Source organism: Acipenser ruthenus, chromosome 29 (genome assembly GCF_902713425.1).
Source record: "Acipenser ruthenus chromosome 29, fAciRut3.2 maternal haplotype, whole genome shotgun sequence".
Taxonomy (NCBI): domain Eukaryota; kingdom Metazoa; phylum Chordata; class Actinopteri; order Acipenseriformes; family Acipenseridae; genus Acipenser; species Acipenser ruthenus.
In genome coordinates this window covers 16841033-16856006 of record NC_081217.1, presented here as the reverse complement: position 1 = coordinate 16856006, position 14974 = coordinate 16841033, and the positions used below count along the sequence as shown (strand labels likewise).

Here is a 14974-nt window from a genome sequence, read left to right as displayed (position 1 = left end):
AATAGACAAACTTATTTTAAAAAATTTGCAAATTCCCTCCCAAACTTCCCAAACATGACCAACCCTAAAAAAGTCCCAATCCTCCTGGGAGAGGAGGGAAGCACAGCCCAACTAGCAGCCCAGTATGTGTCTGCATGTCACAGACTGAGGGACACACAATGAGAGCTCTGCACAGAGACACACACACTTATGTATATACAGTATGTATGTTGTTGTGTATGTAGGCATGTATGTATTATGTAAATACTTATTGTCCTGATACATGTTTATTGTTAGTAGAGATATGTTTTTTTTGTTTTGTTTTGTTTTTTTTTACTGTACTTTATAAATCAGTTTGTTTATATATATGTATTCATGGTGCATTGTATATATACATGTCTGTATTGTATAATTGCTTTGGCAACACCTGCTGTTGTAAGTCATGCCAATAAAGCACCATTGAATTGAATTGAATTGAGAGAGAGAGAGAGAGAGAGAGAGAGAGAGAGAGAGAGAGAGAGAGATTGTAGTTTTCATTTGGCAGTGAATGCACCCACGCTCCCTGTTCATATTAGACTATAAGAAGCTCTGTATTAACATCTTCACAGAACAGACATGCATTATAAGTTATAATAATTATAAGCAAAAGTACTTGGCACCATCCAGTGTGCTGTCATATTTAGATTCATCTCAAGGTTATCTATAATGGTACTATTACTGCTAATAATAATAATAATAATAATAATAATAATAATAATAATAATAATAATAATAATAATAATAATAATAATAATGGTTATAGTAATAACAATGATCATAGTAATAATAATGTCCATGATCATGTACAAGTATTAATGTTTCCAAATGCCTGCATTAGACCAGGTATGGGGCTCCAGGTTGTGTAGCAGTGGGCTTTCTCAAGCAGTCCGAAGGAAGGTGAGCTCACAGGCACAGTATTTCAGTACCTGTGCTATATTTAGAGTGGCTGGGATAAAAATAGAAACAGGTGTGCTTCATGAGAACAATTTGCCAAAGATAGGATTTCCCTTTCAGAAAGGAATGACCTGAAGCTAATGCATACTCCTCATTGTGACTTCAAGATGTGGGGCGCAATTATTAGACTTATATGTACTACTGATGCGATTTTCATTTGATACAATCAGCTGAAACATACCACGAATAAATACATACATGCATACATACATACATACATACATACATACATACATACATACATACATACATACATAAATAGAATGCCAATGTAATTCCTGTTTATGTCCACAAGGTTGCCTAAATGTCCTGTCACTTTTCCCAAAGGAAGCAGCGTGTTGGTAGTCCGGTTTTGTAGGAGTGAAAGGGCGCAGTGAAGCGCTCTTGGTTTGTAGGGAGCAGCAGACACAGCCCAGTTACTCTGCGGTGCAGAAGAACGAGGGTGGGCAATTAACTAAACTAAAGCCAAGAAAGAAATATATACTGGAGTGGTGTTTTTTGATTAAAACATTTAGTTACAGGTTTTAAAAAAAGTTTTTGGTTTGAGTTTATAAGAAAAAAAAATGTTTAAAACCTTAACTGCGTTACTGGTGTTTTCGATTACGGGACTGGAACCCACGTATATCGCATCGAAAAACGAAAACCTCGACGCGAGGATATTTAGGGACACAGATGAAGGGGCAGCGGGTAATCCCGTAGAGGTAAGACCACAACGAGGCGCGTTTGCAGGTGCGTTTCTGAGCTCACCTGAACAATTAAAAGGTGTTGGACCAGAACGTGTTTTAAAAGACGATGCTGAAGCCGAAACAAGGCGCTTGGAAGACGGGAATCGCCTTCACTTAACACAGAACATGCTTGTCAGAAGACACCCCCGAGGGGCAAATGCTGACAAACCTCGTATAGGTGGTGGGCAACAAGGTCCCCTGCAGTACCCCCGACCCATCGACACGACGAACTACTTTACCACGCCTAACCTGGCTTTGCTTACCTCTCATACCAGCCAGTCCACAGGTAACAAGGAACCTGAACGAGGAGCGGAGAGCAAACCGTTAGACCTTTCCAAAGCCAAGGCTGACGCGCCCGACAACGGGAACGGGAGCTCCACGGACAGAAAGAACACCCACATCCACAACCCGCTCTACCCCGTCACAGAGAGCTCGTACAGCGCCTACGCGGTGATGTTCCTCTCGCTGATTGTCTTCGCTATCGGGATCATCGGGAACCTGTCTGTGATGTGCATCGTCTGGCACAACTACTACATGAAGAGCGCCTGGAACTCCATCCTCGCCAGCCTGGCGTTCTGGGACTTTGTGGTCCTGTTCTTCTGCCTGCCGGTGGTGATCTTCAATGAGCTCACCAAAACCAGGCTCCTGGGAGACGTGTCCTGCAGGATAGTGCCTTACCTGGAGGTGAGTGAGCTGAACTATCCTGAGCAGAGCATGCATGCATGCATACAGCACACACAGCTAGCACACACACATGTATGCATGCACACACACGCACACACACTTTCTTTGAAGGAGTGCATGCTTCCATATGTAGTTAAAGTCAACCCCCTAGGTATGTTTTGATATAACACAGCTTTAGTATCTTATGTATAAAACCCTACTGCTGCAAGAAGAGCAGGAACATGCATTTTAGGCTCATAAAGTGACATTATGGCAAGCAGGTTTCAAGGCAAGAGAAACAGCTCAAACTGCCTTTGGGAATGTAAACAGACTGGACTGTCAAGGCAGTTTCCACAGCGTAACACAGCAGAGTGATGCTCATGTCACAGCCTGCAATAGACATACCTCTAAGATGTTAGCACATCTTACCTCATCACTGGCTTTCTAATGGTGAAACTGCAACTGAATTAAGATTTGAGACGTGTGAGAGGCCAATGTGTTTGCATGCATTCATCTTTCATTCTGTAGCGAGTGCTCCCAGCTTAGCAGGGTTGGATTACGACTGCAATGAAAGCAAAAGGGACTTAAATGGCCCCCAATTAAGAAGCAATTGGAAGCAGTCAACTGAAAATCCCATACTGGGAAAGAAAGCAAAGGAAGGGCTTCAGCTCCTCCTGTGTGAGGGTTTACTCATCCCTCTGTCTCAGCACTTTCATTTTAGTACAAGAGTGTGACCACAGCTAAAAGAATAGAAAAATATGCGATGCCATGAAGCACAGACTACTTCAGACTGAGCAAAGAGACGGCACAGGTGGAAGACAGTAACACACAGGAAGGAGGGTTCACTTTATTGAGCTCCAGCATGGGAAAGGTATAACACTAAAGAAAAAAAAGGTTATTTTTATTACTGCTGAATATAAATAGTTTGTGTTAAATGTATGTGGAAAACAACATTAGAGACATTCAAGTGTCCAATCATGGTCCTGGAGGGCTATTCCACTCCAGGTTTAACAGGTAAAATGAGATCATTAACTACTTCAGGGTCTGGATAGAGGTATAATTTGTTCAATTAAACATTTCAGAACAGGGTTGGAACAAAGACCAGGACAGGAAGGGTCAACGTTGCCCCACCCCCCGCCCCTGCATTAAAGTGTGATTCCGCAGTGAAAGTCTTGTCCAGGTTGATGTTATATGACTGTGTGCTCAGCTGCAGAGCTCCCTCCCTACCCGATTCCTTTCCTCTCCCCAGGTGACCTCGCTGGGCGTGACCACCTTCAGCCTGTGCGCTCTGGGAATAGACCGCTTCCACGCCGCCACCAGCACCCAGCCCAAGTCCCGCCCCATTGAGCCGTGCCAGTCCATCTTCGCCAAGCTGGCTGTCATCTGGGTGGGGTCCATGATCCTGGCGGTGCCCGAGGTGCTCCTGTGGCAGCTCAGCCAGGATCCGTCCCCCCTCACAGGCCTGCTGGTGGACTCCTGCACCATGAAGCCCTCCGTCAACCTCCCTGAGTCCATCTACTCCCTGGTGCTGACCTACCACGACGCCCGCATGTGGTGGTACTTCGGCTGCTACTTCTGCCTGCCGATCCTCTTCACCCTGGCCTGCCAGCTGATCACCCGCAGGATCCGGGGGCCTGGGGTCAAGAAGCCGGAGGGCAGGGGTTCCCCGAAAAAACAACACACGCAGCGTGACAACCAGCTCAACTGCACCGTGGTGGGGCTGGCCATCATCTACGGGGCCTGCACCCTCCCTGAGAACATCTCCAACATCGTCCTGGCCTACCTGTCGGGGGAGGTGTCCCGCTCCACCAGCGAGCTGCTCGGCCTCATCGACCACTTCTTTCTGTTCTTCAAGTCGTCCGTGACGCCGGTGCTGCTGCTGTGTCTCTGCAAACCGCTGGGACAAGCCTTCGTGGACTGCTGCTGCTGCTGCTGTGAGGAGTGTGGCCCCGACTCCCCCCCAGGAGAGGGGCCCGACAGCAAGCTCAGCACCACCGAGATGTCCTCCTCCATCTTCTTTGACAAGCCCAAGGTGACCTCCTCCATCCTGGCCATCGGGACGCCCTGTTAACTGTTAATAGGGATCATCTAGAGGATCGTACCGGAGCCCACCCCCCCTTTGTTTTGTGCTGGAGTCCCCTGATATTTGCAGCCCTTGTTAACTCAGCACATAGAAAGAGAGGAGTTAGCAAGGGTGTGAAGAGAAGAGAAAGAAGGCCAGTGCAGATTCCTCGCTGCCACACCACAATTCCAGACAGTTCTTGAGAGTTGGAGAGATTTGGCCCGTGAAAGCTCATGGGCAGGTAGAATCTTTCCCCTCGTAGTCTAGTAAACAAGCTGTGTTTTAAGCACCTTTAGTAGCTTAACATTATCGAAACAACTGATGTTGTTTATAACCTCCCACTGCTGCAAGTAGAGCAGAGATAAAGGTATGTTTCAATGATCTGAGCAGCAGATCATTCAAACTATTTTTTTCTTCAATATTTTTAGATTTAAAGTTATTCTGTTAACACACACACACACATTGCCTGTACAATTACACTGTGAAATAACAAAAGCATATATATATATGTATGTGCTTATGCCGTTATGATTTACAATCCTGGTCGCAGAACATTTTTTAGTTTGTCGGAATGGAGGGCGGTGTGGTAGCCAGACGGTGCAGTTAATAGTTTTTTTTCCTCTGGACAATCGTTTCACAGCACTCTGTGTTTTTCAGCTGAGAGCTAGTAAGAGAAAGTGGAAGTTTATATCACCTCAAGGGCTCTCTGTAATTAACCTTTCATTTAACGTAAGGGATGTTTTAGTGTTTTGTTTAGGGCTGACAGGAACCCGCTGCAATAGAGACAGGGGTTGTTATTTACAGGGAATAATACATGTAGTGCTTATACCTGTGAACCAGGACAGAGTTCTAGTGTTTTCAGTTAATAATACAAGCAGGTTTACTTTAATAATTCTTTATATTAACATGGCAATAACTACCAGTAATAACAATTTGTAATTGTCTGTTCTTTCCTTTCCTCCATCCTAACCTTAGCCTATTCATTATAAACTGGTATTACACAGGAACAGAAGCATCTGTTAAAGATTTGAAAGGAGAGAGAAAGATTTGAAAGGAGAGAGTGGAAATTACACACAACTACCCTCATTATTTCCGGTCAATATATATGTATATATATATATTAGAGGTCGGCACGGATAGAAAATCCAGAACCAGAACCGGCTACCCGGATCTTTTTTGGGTAATGATTAAAAATAAAATCACATATATTAATGTTTTAAGTGCATGATACTGTATAGTACACATACATTTAGTCCCTTCAGATCTGTAGACTTGTGTAACATCGAAATAATAATAATAATAATAATAATAATAATAATAATAATAATAATAATAATAATAATAATAATAATAATAATAATAATACTAACTTCAATGCTCATTTCTTGTAAAGACACCGACATATCTGAATTTTGTTCATCGCGGTTTTCTTTTGAAACCTCTCCAATCACATGAACATCATTTGTTATTTTCCTCATGTTGTTTTGACAAACTGTCTGGAAACGAGTATCCATGGCACTGATAAATCAGTGAAATTGACGGGGTATGGGATTTGTAGTTTTTAATGTGTGATTAACAGCTAAAAAAAATAAAAAATCATGTTTATTTTGTATAGTCAACCATTAGGAATTTCTAGAGGCACACATTAAAATTTACGTTCGTGCAAGCACATTCTTAGTGGCATATGCAACCAAATTAGTGGCACTTAGAGCCCTGTTGTGTTGTTTTGTTTCCAATTTAGTTCCTGAGAAGAATAGTTACTGCAGTTGTTATTATTGAGGTGTACTTGCCACTCTGTGGTATTGTTTTCTGTAAAACATTGATATCCTGTCAGTTAAGAAAAGGCATCATGCAAAAACTTGTTTTAACATTGTCTTTATTACACCGGCCAGAGACCCACACTTACAACTGCATTGCCATATTTTCTACATTTTCCTTAAATTCTCAAATTAATAATCGATACCCCCGGGTAGTAAAAAGAGACCCGGGTAGTGTCGGGTAATTTAAAACCGGGGTTTTACCGTACCCGTGCCGACCTCTAATATATATATATATATATATATATATATATATATATATATATATATATATATATAGTGGACTGTCCCTGTTTATTCAGGCTGCTGTTTTTGAGCTTCAGTGATTATGGAAAACATGTTTTGTTTGTTTTTTTATTCAACACAAAATGGCATGGCAAGATACATGAGGAAACTAGAGCTCTTTTATTATTGTTGTTACATTTTAATAAAACATTTGTAAATGATCGGTGAATGCGTGCTACTGTTATTTAGTAATGAACAAACACAGAGATTTGCGTTCATGGGTAGAGAAAAGACTCTGCACGTACTGGAAAAGCCTTCAGTTAACATTGTAAAAGCTCAAACTTCTGTTACCTGTCTATTGAGAAAAAAGAATATTCTTCTTTCCAAAAGTAATGGTCATCAGCATGCAGATTTCAGGCTACGTTTTGGGGACCAGCTTTGCTTTAAGGTACAGAATGCAGTGGGACAGTGTAGTAAGCAGACACAGAGGAATAATGTTGAAGCTTCATAAGAGGGACTGGACTGCAGCTTTAAGGAAGTGTCTAAAAGCTACTTGAAATTAGTTTGCTCCTTTTATGTGCTTTTCTTCAGTATGCCTGGTTTTGTGGCTGAATGCAACGCGCTCGTTGGAATGGTCCCACAATGCTCAGCTGTTTGCACACCCACGGCGCTGCATCTGGATTCCTGCGGCCCTGTTTTCATTGTTGTGCCTCTCTCTCCGAGGCCCTGTCCGGACGCCCACTCTGAATAGCAATGCTTGGGAGCGGGAGTAGGGTTGCTAGGTTACCTCCTGAAATTCAAGTTTATCTTTTGAAAGGTTAGCCAAGTGTGCAACACCCACCGCTTTCTCTCTGACACGTTGCCATGGCAGTGAGGCCCCCAGTTCTTTTCCCAACAGAGAAAGATAAGTCTTTGCATCGCTGTCTGTTCACAGACCCCCATTCACACACCCGTTATAGCGGGGCAGTGAGTGAGTACGTATCGGACCCTGAAAAACAAGAGTTTGTTTAAAGTGACAGCTCCGTGTTTGTGAAACACGGATTTGGACTGATCACGTGTATTAAGAGCTGTCTAACTGCTGGCTCTAGAGCCTTGCATGGCTCATTGACATCTACTCTTTTGATTAGAGCTGTTAATGGCTTTAAAAAGATTACAAGGACAGTTATCTTTGGTAGAAATTACAGTCAAAATGCAATCTTTTTTTAAGGTCTATGTCTTAATGGATTCACAGCGTGTATTGGTTCATACTGTTATGTCATTTAGACATGGTTCCTCTAGCAGGGGCTAATTTCCAAAGAGTAACAGAGTTTCAATAACAGCGCGGCGCAACACTTGCAGACCAGGCTGGATTCAGAACTACAGGAGCCGAGGCTTGGAGCAGTAAACAAACACCCAGTCCATGCAGTGCTCATTACAGAGGACACAGCGCTCTGCATTAGGGCTGCCCAGCAAACAAAGGGATCCTGAGCTCCAGACAGTTTACGAACAAGTAAATAAATGGGCAGTGAGGGGAGGCATTTCAAATCCTTCTTATCCGAGAGAGAGAGGTGGAGACGGTGGAGAGAGAGTGCAGAGAGCTGGACTCGATTCATTTATATGTATGAAAGTTCCATTATATGAAAGATAGAGGACATAGTTATACCCTCAGCCAGGTGTTCAAACCTCAGCACAGTGTTCATACCCTCAGCACAGTGTTCATACCCTCAGCACAGTGTTCACACCTCAGCACAGTGTCCATACCCTCAGCACAGTGTTCACACCTCAGCACAGTGTTCATACCCTCAGCATAGTGTTCAGGGAGGGAATGGGAGCTCTTGGAAGCTCTTCCAATTTCTACAGACAGATAAACAAGCTGACATGCTGTGCTACAATCACCTCTCATGTCTACACTGTACTTCCCCTTTTCTCAACATTCCTTCCATCACACTCTTACCACCTCTTATTCTATGTCCTACTATGTCTGTAGAGTTTGCACAGTTGGCTTGCAAGGTGCTTTTGCTCTGACTTGTTCTTCAGCGTTTTACAAAAGCAATACATCATTTAATTCAACTGTATTTATTTTTTGGGAATTTTGCAATGCACCTGCAGCTGCCCAGTGAAATGCAACACTGCTCCTGCCTTCAACAGGTATTTCAAACCTCACTTTTCAGGTGCGTCTGCTTGCTGCTGGATTTGATTGATTTAACAGATGACTCTTGGAACAAGCTGCTTCAAATAACTCCTCCAGGGCCCATGTTTACAGGGGAGGCACCTCTGATTCCAAGTACCCCAGCCCTTCTGTACCTGCGGGCTCTGGATGAAGTCACCCCCATCGACGGTTCAGTCATTGTGGACTAATGTGACTCGGGTGCCTCACACTCCCACCATGGCTTTCAGTCTGGCAGTGAATATAGAGCAGTTTGTTTCCCTTGAGACGGTTCCAGCACAAGGACAATGTTTGTCTTGTTTCATTCTGGGGGGGGGGAAGGAGAATGGGGTCCATGAAGAGAATACAGCGCTGTGTCGCCATGGCAAGAGCCTAGGAGTGAAGTCCAGCTTACTAAAGCATGCAAACAGCTCTGATAATGGAGACTTAGAAACACAAACAATGCGCTTCATTTACATCAGCAGGAAGTGTTAGTCAACTTTAAAGGCACACTACAAAATTAAAGAAGGAGGCTTTTCAACATGGGGCAAAGCCAGCGCTTGTGACTGATGCACTCACACTTGGTGTAGCTTAACATCATCAAGCTCATTTCATGCATGCAATGCACAGCTATCGTCTCCTGAGAGCACAATTGTTAGCTTTCATTCAACACTGGCTTGTCGTCTGGGCCGGGTGCTCCAGGCCCTGCTGTGCTGGGAACTTGCCAAGATCCACTGATCACCGCAATCAACATCTATTGAAAGGCAGCTGGTAGGTGGGGGGCCAGCAAAAGTAATCCATGTTAACTTATAAGCATAAGCAAATACAACTCAGCAAACCTCACACTTATGCATAGAGATCTAAAGACATGGAAGCATGTGTTCTGAGGACCTCCAAACATACCAAGACCCAGAAACAAAGTCAGTCCTGACTGACAGGAACAGATCCAGTACAGGTGAGTATGTGGACTCAGTGTTCATGCATGCAGGTCTTTGGCAAAGTGCTCGTAGTGCAGCAGAGGTGTCCATGAAAACCACAGACAGGCCAAACCCAAGTCACATGGGCTGGAAGAACGGTGCTTTCATGTCTTGCTCTTTAACCAAGCCCCCTTTAACACTTTCAGCCCTGAATTATTTTTTTCAAGCTGAAGAATGCAAAATGAAGTTATATCATTCAAAAATGCTACCTCAGACTGGGAGCTAGGAGTCTTGTGAGGTTCCAACGTGATTTCAGACGGTGCTAAGATAAGGACTGAAAAGGTTCATTTGTATTCATATCCTGCAATTGGAACCAGACAAAACCTTTGTCAACTTGACCTAGTTATGGGAGATTGACCTACTGGTACCCCATTGCGAGAGCCTAGGAAGTTTTAGTAAATTTTAAAGGCATGGTACAAAATGTAATCTCAAGATCCACTCATCACCAGAAGAAACCCATACAGTACACTACAGAAGGCCAAAACATAACAACTTTAATTCCTTTTTTAAGTTGTAACCTTAATTTAATTGAAAAGTTCTGCTTGTCTTATCATGAACGCTCAGGTGTGTGTGGCTCTGGTGTGTGTGGCTCTGGTGTGTTATTTCAGCCCCACCCTGCATACACATGCAGACTGATTTTGTTCTCCTGCCTGACAGAGGAATACAGAGATGAGGTCCACATACCTAGACAACAATGCTGGAACCCGCTGTGCTATGAGACTGTAACACTGCCCTAGACAGCAGTGCTGGAACTTGCTGTGCTATGAGACTGACTAACACTGCCCTAGACAGCAGTGCTGGAACCCGCTGTGCTATGAGACTGACTAACACTGCCCTAGACAGCAGTGCTGGAACCCGCTGTGCTATGAGACTGTAACACTGCCCTAGACAGCAGTGCTGGAACCCGCTGTGCTATGAGACTGTAGCACTGCCCTAGACAGCAGTGCTGGAACCCGCTGTGCTATGAGACTGTAACACTGCCCTAGACAGCAGTGCTGGAACTTGCTGTGCTATGAGACTGACTAACACTGCCCTAGACAGCAGTTCTGGAACCCGCTGTGCTATGAGACTGACTAACACTGCCCTAGACAGCAGTGCTGGAACCCGCTGTGCTATGAGACTGTAACACTGCCCTAGACAGCAGTGCTGGAACCTGCTGTGCTATGAGACTGACTAACACTGCCCTAGACAGCAGTGCTGGAACCCGCTGTGCTATGAGACTGTAACACTGCCCTAGACAGCAGTGCTGGAACCCGCTGTGCTATGAGACTGTAACACTGCCCTAGACAGCAGTGCTGGAACCCGCTGTGCTATGAGACTGTAACACTGCCCTAGACAGCAGTGCTGGAACCCGCTGTTCTGAGACTGACTAACACTGCCCTAGACAGCAGTGCTGGAACCCGCTGTGCTATGAGACTGTAGCACTGCCCTAGACAGCAGTGCTGGAACCCGCTGTGCTATGAGACTGTAACACTGCCCTAGACAGCAGTGCTGGAACCTGCTGTGCTATGAGACTGTAACACTGCCCTAGACAGCAGTGCTGGAACCCGCTGTTCTGAGACTGACTAACTCTGCACTTGACCGCTCTGCCTCCACTACATTGCCTGCCAGCTCATAACTTTATTGGCTGCTGTTTGTTTGCTCACAATGAAGGGCTTGACGTTTATGAGCTTACAAACATCACCTATAGTGCACAAATAATTGCAGTTTCATTGCTGCATCAACAGTACAGCCTGCTGAGGGCCAGAGAGTTTTTACTTGTCAGGTATCAAACGGCCAGGGCCAGCTCCCAGAGGGGGTTCAGACACGAAGTGAACAGTGTGCCAAATAACTTTACCCAAGTGTTTAGTACCTTTATTGCTGCGATAGTCCACAAATTGGACATGTGTGTACTGTGTACTGTACTGTGCAAAAAAGGAACACGCAAATCAATCAATCATTTATCCCCCTGGTTTCAGACCCAAGCTGCGTTCTTGACAGGACAGTGCTGTCAGGGCTGTGTGCCCAGTTCTTTCCCTGGACCCTGGAGCTTGGAGCTTGCCTGTGCCATTCTGAGAGGCAGGAAAGACTGGGTCGGGATGAAGAGCTGCCAACAATACCTCAGCTGGAACTGCCGGGCCCAGGAAGAGAGGGGACAGGCTGGGGAATCGCATTCGTTACGGGAGCAAAAAGCAAAAGCGAAGATTAGTAAGGCATGACCCTCAGACGCGTCACGTGGGTAAAAATCATTTCTGTGTTAACACAGCCAGAGAGCGAGTGAGAGAGAGAGAAATAAAAAACGGTATTAAAAGAATTACTGGAAATAAAAAAATAATTAACAGAATTAATGGAAATACATGCTTACTAATTACTAATAAATCACAGCATCACAGAGCATTACATTTGCATTGTGAAAGTGCAAAGTGTGCTGTCCACATGCGCTTGGTATTTGTGTGCTGTAGGACCATAACACAGGTAAAAAGAATCCAGCATCGTCTCTATGACAAACATGGAGATAAGGAGTGGAGCCCCTGTTCTTTTGAGTTACTTATTTATCATTGCATTGTACCTTCAAAATTGTAACGAGAAAGGAGTCAGATAGCTCGGTAACCATAGAAACGGATACAGTGACTCCTTCATTCCCAGGTGCTGCCGCTGCTAATTCAATTTAGCTACTGGAAGTAATAAGATAGATTGTAAGTTTGAAAGAGCCTGTTTTTGATTCCTAGTTTTGTTGAGGAAAAGAAAGAGCAGCGATTAACAACTTGAACTATCAACTGCAAATAACATCGAGACAGGACCTGGAATGCTTCAAGAAACTTGGAAAGAAACTCAAATATTGTTAAAGGACTCAAAAGGAGCTCTATTAACTGAATTGCCATTGAAGAAAATGAACGTGAAAAATTAAAGACTTCATCAATGGCCTGAATTGGTCTACCTGGAATCGGTCGATTTTACTGGAAGAATAATCTGCTGTTATTAAATAACTCTGAGGGACACTGCCGGGCCGAGTCGTCACACACTGTGTGTCAACACTGCAATCTGCATAAATTATCTTCTCCAACAGAGAATTACGAAAACTATACTTTGGGAAGGTACAAAATTGTGTTTGCTGAAAAGTTGATGTTGTGAAATGTAAAAGGAGTGTGTCATACTTTGTTTTCAAACAAAAGGGTCTAATTTAACATGTGATGAAAATAATTGAATAACTAAACAGAAAGAGACTATCACAGTGAGCTATTGAATTACAGAAGAGATGCTGGAATTTTCTTTAAAAAACTTTTGTACTGTATTTTATTTACAAGCTTTTGGTAAAATGTAAGATATAGAGGTATTGCGTGTTTTGTTGTGCAAGTGTTTCCTTTGCAATTGAGTGCTAACAGAATTAAACCATTACACACATTCGTTATCTTTAATTGGGTATTTAAACACCAATGCGCTGATGAAACAGACACGCACAAGAGAACATTGTCTCTCTCTGATGGTTACTCACTGCCATCTGGTGACAGAAGTAGAGAACTACGTGCAATATTTTGTGTGTGTGTGTGTGTGTGTGGGTGGGTGCATGTTTGCTGTACCACAACTTCCTTCATTTGCTCCATTGAAATATCCTACTAAATGTGTATGAAGGGTATGAGGAAGACAAACCCACAGCAGGACCCTCAACCTTGCTTGAATGTTAAACGAAAAGGCCTCGTGTGCGGGAAACCGTTTATTTATTTACCATGTTAAATAATGTCAACGTAACAACAGAAAGTTATATATAGAAACAGCAGTTCAGACACAATCGTCTTCATGGTTGTTGTCAGGGTATTGTCTGTCTGTCTGTCTGTTTGATTTTCTGACGTGCAGAAACACACAATACAGCTTCTTTCATAATATTAGACCAAGATATTCATAATTTAAACAAAACAATTCATAAAAATTGAATGCAAGAGTGTGTATATATATATATTAGTTATGAAAATGAATTAACACTATAATACAGACACAGCCCTGCATAATGCCAGGAGGTCTGGGCTGTTCTGTGTATCCCGGTGTACAGCACCCAGGACTCCTGCAGGGGCTGGCAGAGATGCCTTTACATTTACAGTCTGGATATCCAGCTTAGAGCACTGTGCGTGGATTTTGACATACAAAAAAAAAAAAAAAGGGCCAAGTTCACAAGACACGTAATTGTAGTCTTTAAAGATCTGACACTTCCTCAGCACTGTTTCTTCTTCCTTCTCAGCTCTCTGAACCCAGCTGCATGCATCCCCATTAGCTTTTAATAAACAAACAGAGCCCTGTGGAACTTCACCTGCTATTAATTATCCTCCCTGTGGTTTGGTGGGTTTGAGAGTTGACCGCAGGGTACATGATACGTGTCATATATGGGACGAGGCAAAAACACATGCTTCAGACAAGGGGAGAGGGGATCACTTGAAACAGGCTGCATCTCCAATTAAAAACTAATGACTGATGACTAACCAAAAGGTAGCAAGGGGGTAAAAATAATTGCTTTTGCCAAGGAAATCATTTTAAAGGCTACATAGCACGCCACTACCATCTAGTGGACAAAAAAATACATACATCTCTTACACATTGTCATAATGCCATTGGGCCTTGAGAGAAGGGACACAATGTAACTTTCAGATAATATAAAACACTGGGAATGTTAAAGATAATCTTCATATAACCCCTTCGTGTGCCTTCCAGTAACGTGAGACGTAATAGAGCAGTATTAATGTCAGAAACTGGTTAATTTCAAGATCATCCAGCCCTAACCCAGTTAATGCTATAAACTACTCTGGGGAGGTTGAATATTGCCACGGCACTCTGAATTGACCAAGACATACCGGCGCCCGAAGGACCCCCCCCCACCAACACAGAGACACACACATACACAGAGACACACACACAGCTGCCAGGATATTCCAGCACGTCTTCTGCCCGACAGACCTTGCTTGCCATATTGCTGTATGTTGTTAACGCTGTTGCTAAGCTGCGTTGCACAAATCATTAGGTGCTTGAACAGAGTCATAAAGACTCCCATTGCTCGCTGCTTGAGCCTTTCCATTAGAACTAAGACATGACTTGCCTGTGTAAGCTTGAGTGTCACTAGCTCTCAGCCAACACCACTGCTATGCAACAGGAATCTTCCCTTCCTGAAATAATAGGATCACATTTCAAACACAGAGGCCCATCTGCAATACCAAGTACCTCTCATCTACTGCATAATCAGAATACCCTTACGTGGGGCAAGAGCGGTTACAACGATCATTTTAAATGCCCCCTTTCTCCCCGATCCTGCACACACAGACACACAGGTTAAAAACAAATACCTCTGGTCAGTTTTAGTTACTACTGAGCACAATAATCACCACATACCTTTGTACCTCTTACACATTCTTAACTATTTGGTTTAAAGTTGCTATATTACAAGGAAG

General features: G+C 43.5%; 1 protein-coding gene across 1 annotated transcript; it reads left to right on the top strand.

Annotated features, from left to right (window-relative positions):
- Window positions 1-1302: 1302 nt before the first annotated feature.
- Window positions 1303-6685, top strand: LOC117964406 (G-protein coupled receptor 37-like 1). Its single transcript, XM_059004154.1, has 2 exons — window positions 1303-2381; window positions 3610-6685. Exons 1-2 carry the CDS (start codon window positions 1536-1538, stop codon window positions 4429-4431), a joined length of 1668 nt encoding a protein of 555 aa, XP_058860137.1. The 5' UTR covers window positions 1303-1535; the 3' UTR covers window positions 4432-6685.
- Window positions 6686-14974: the final 8289 nt, after the last annotated feature.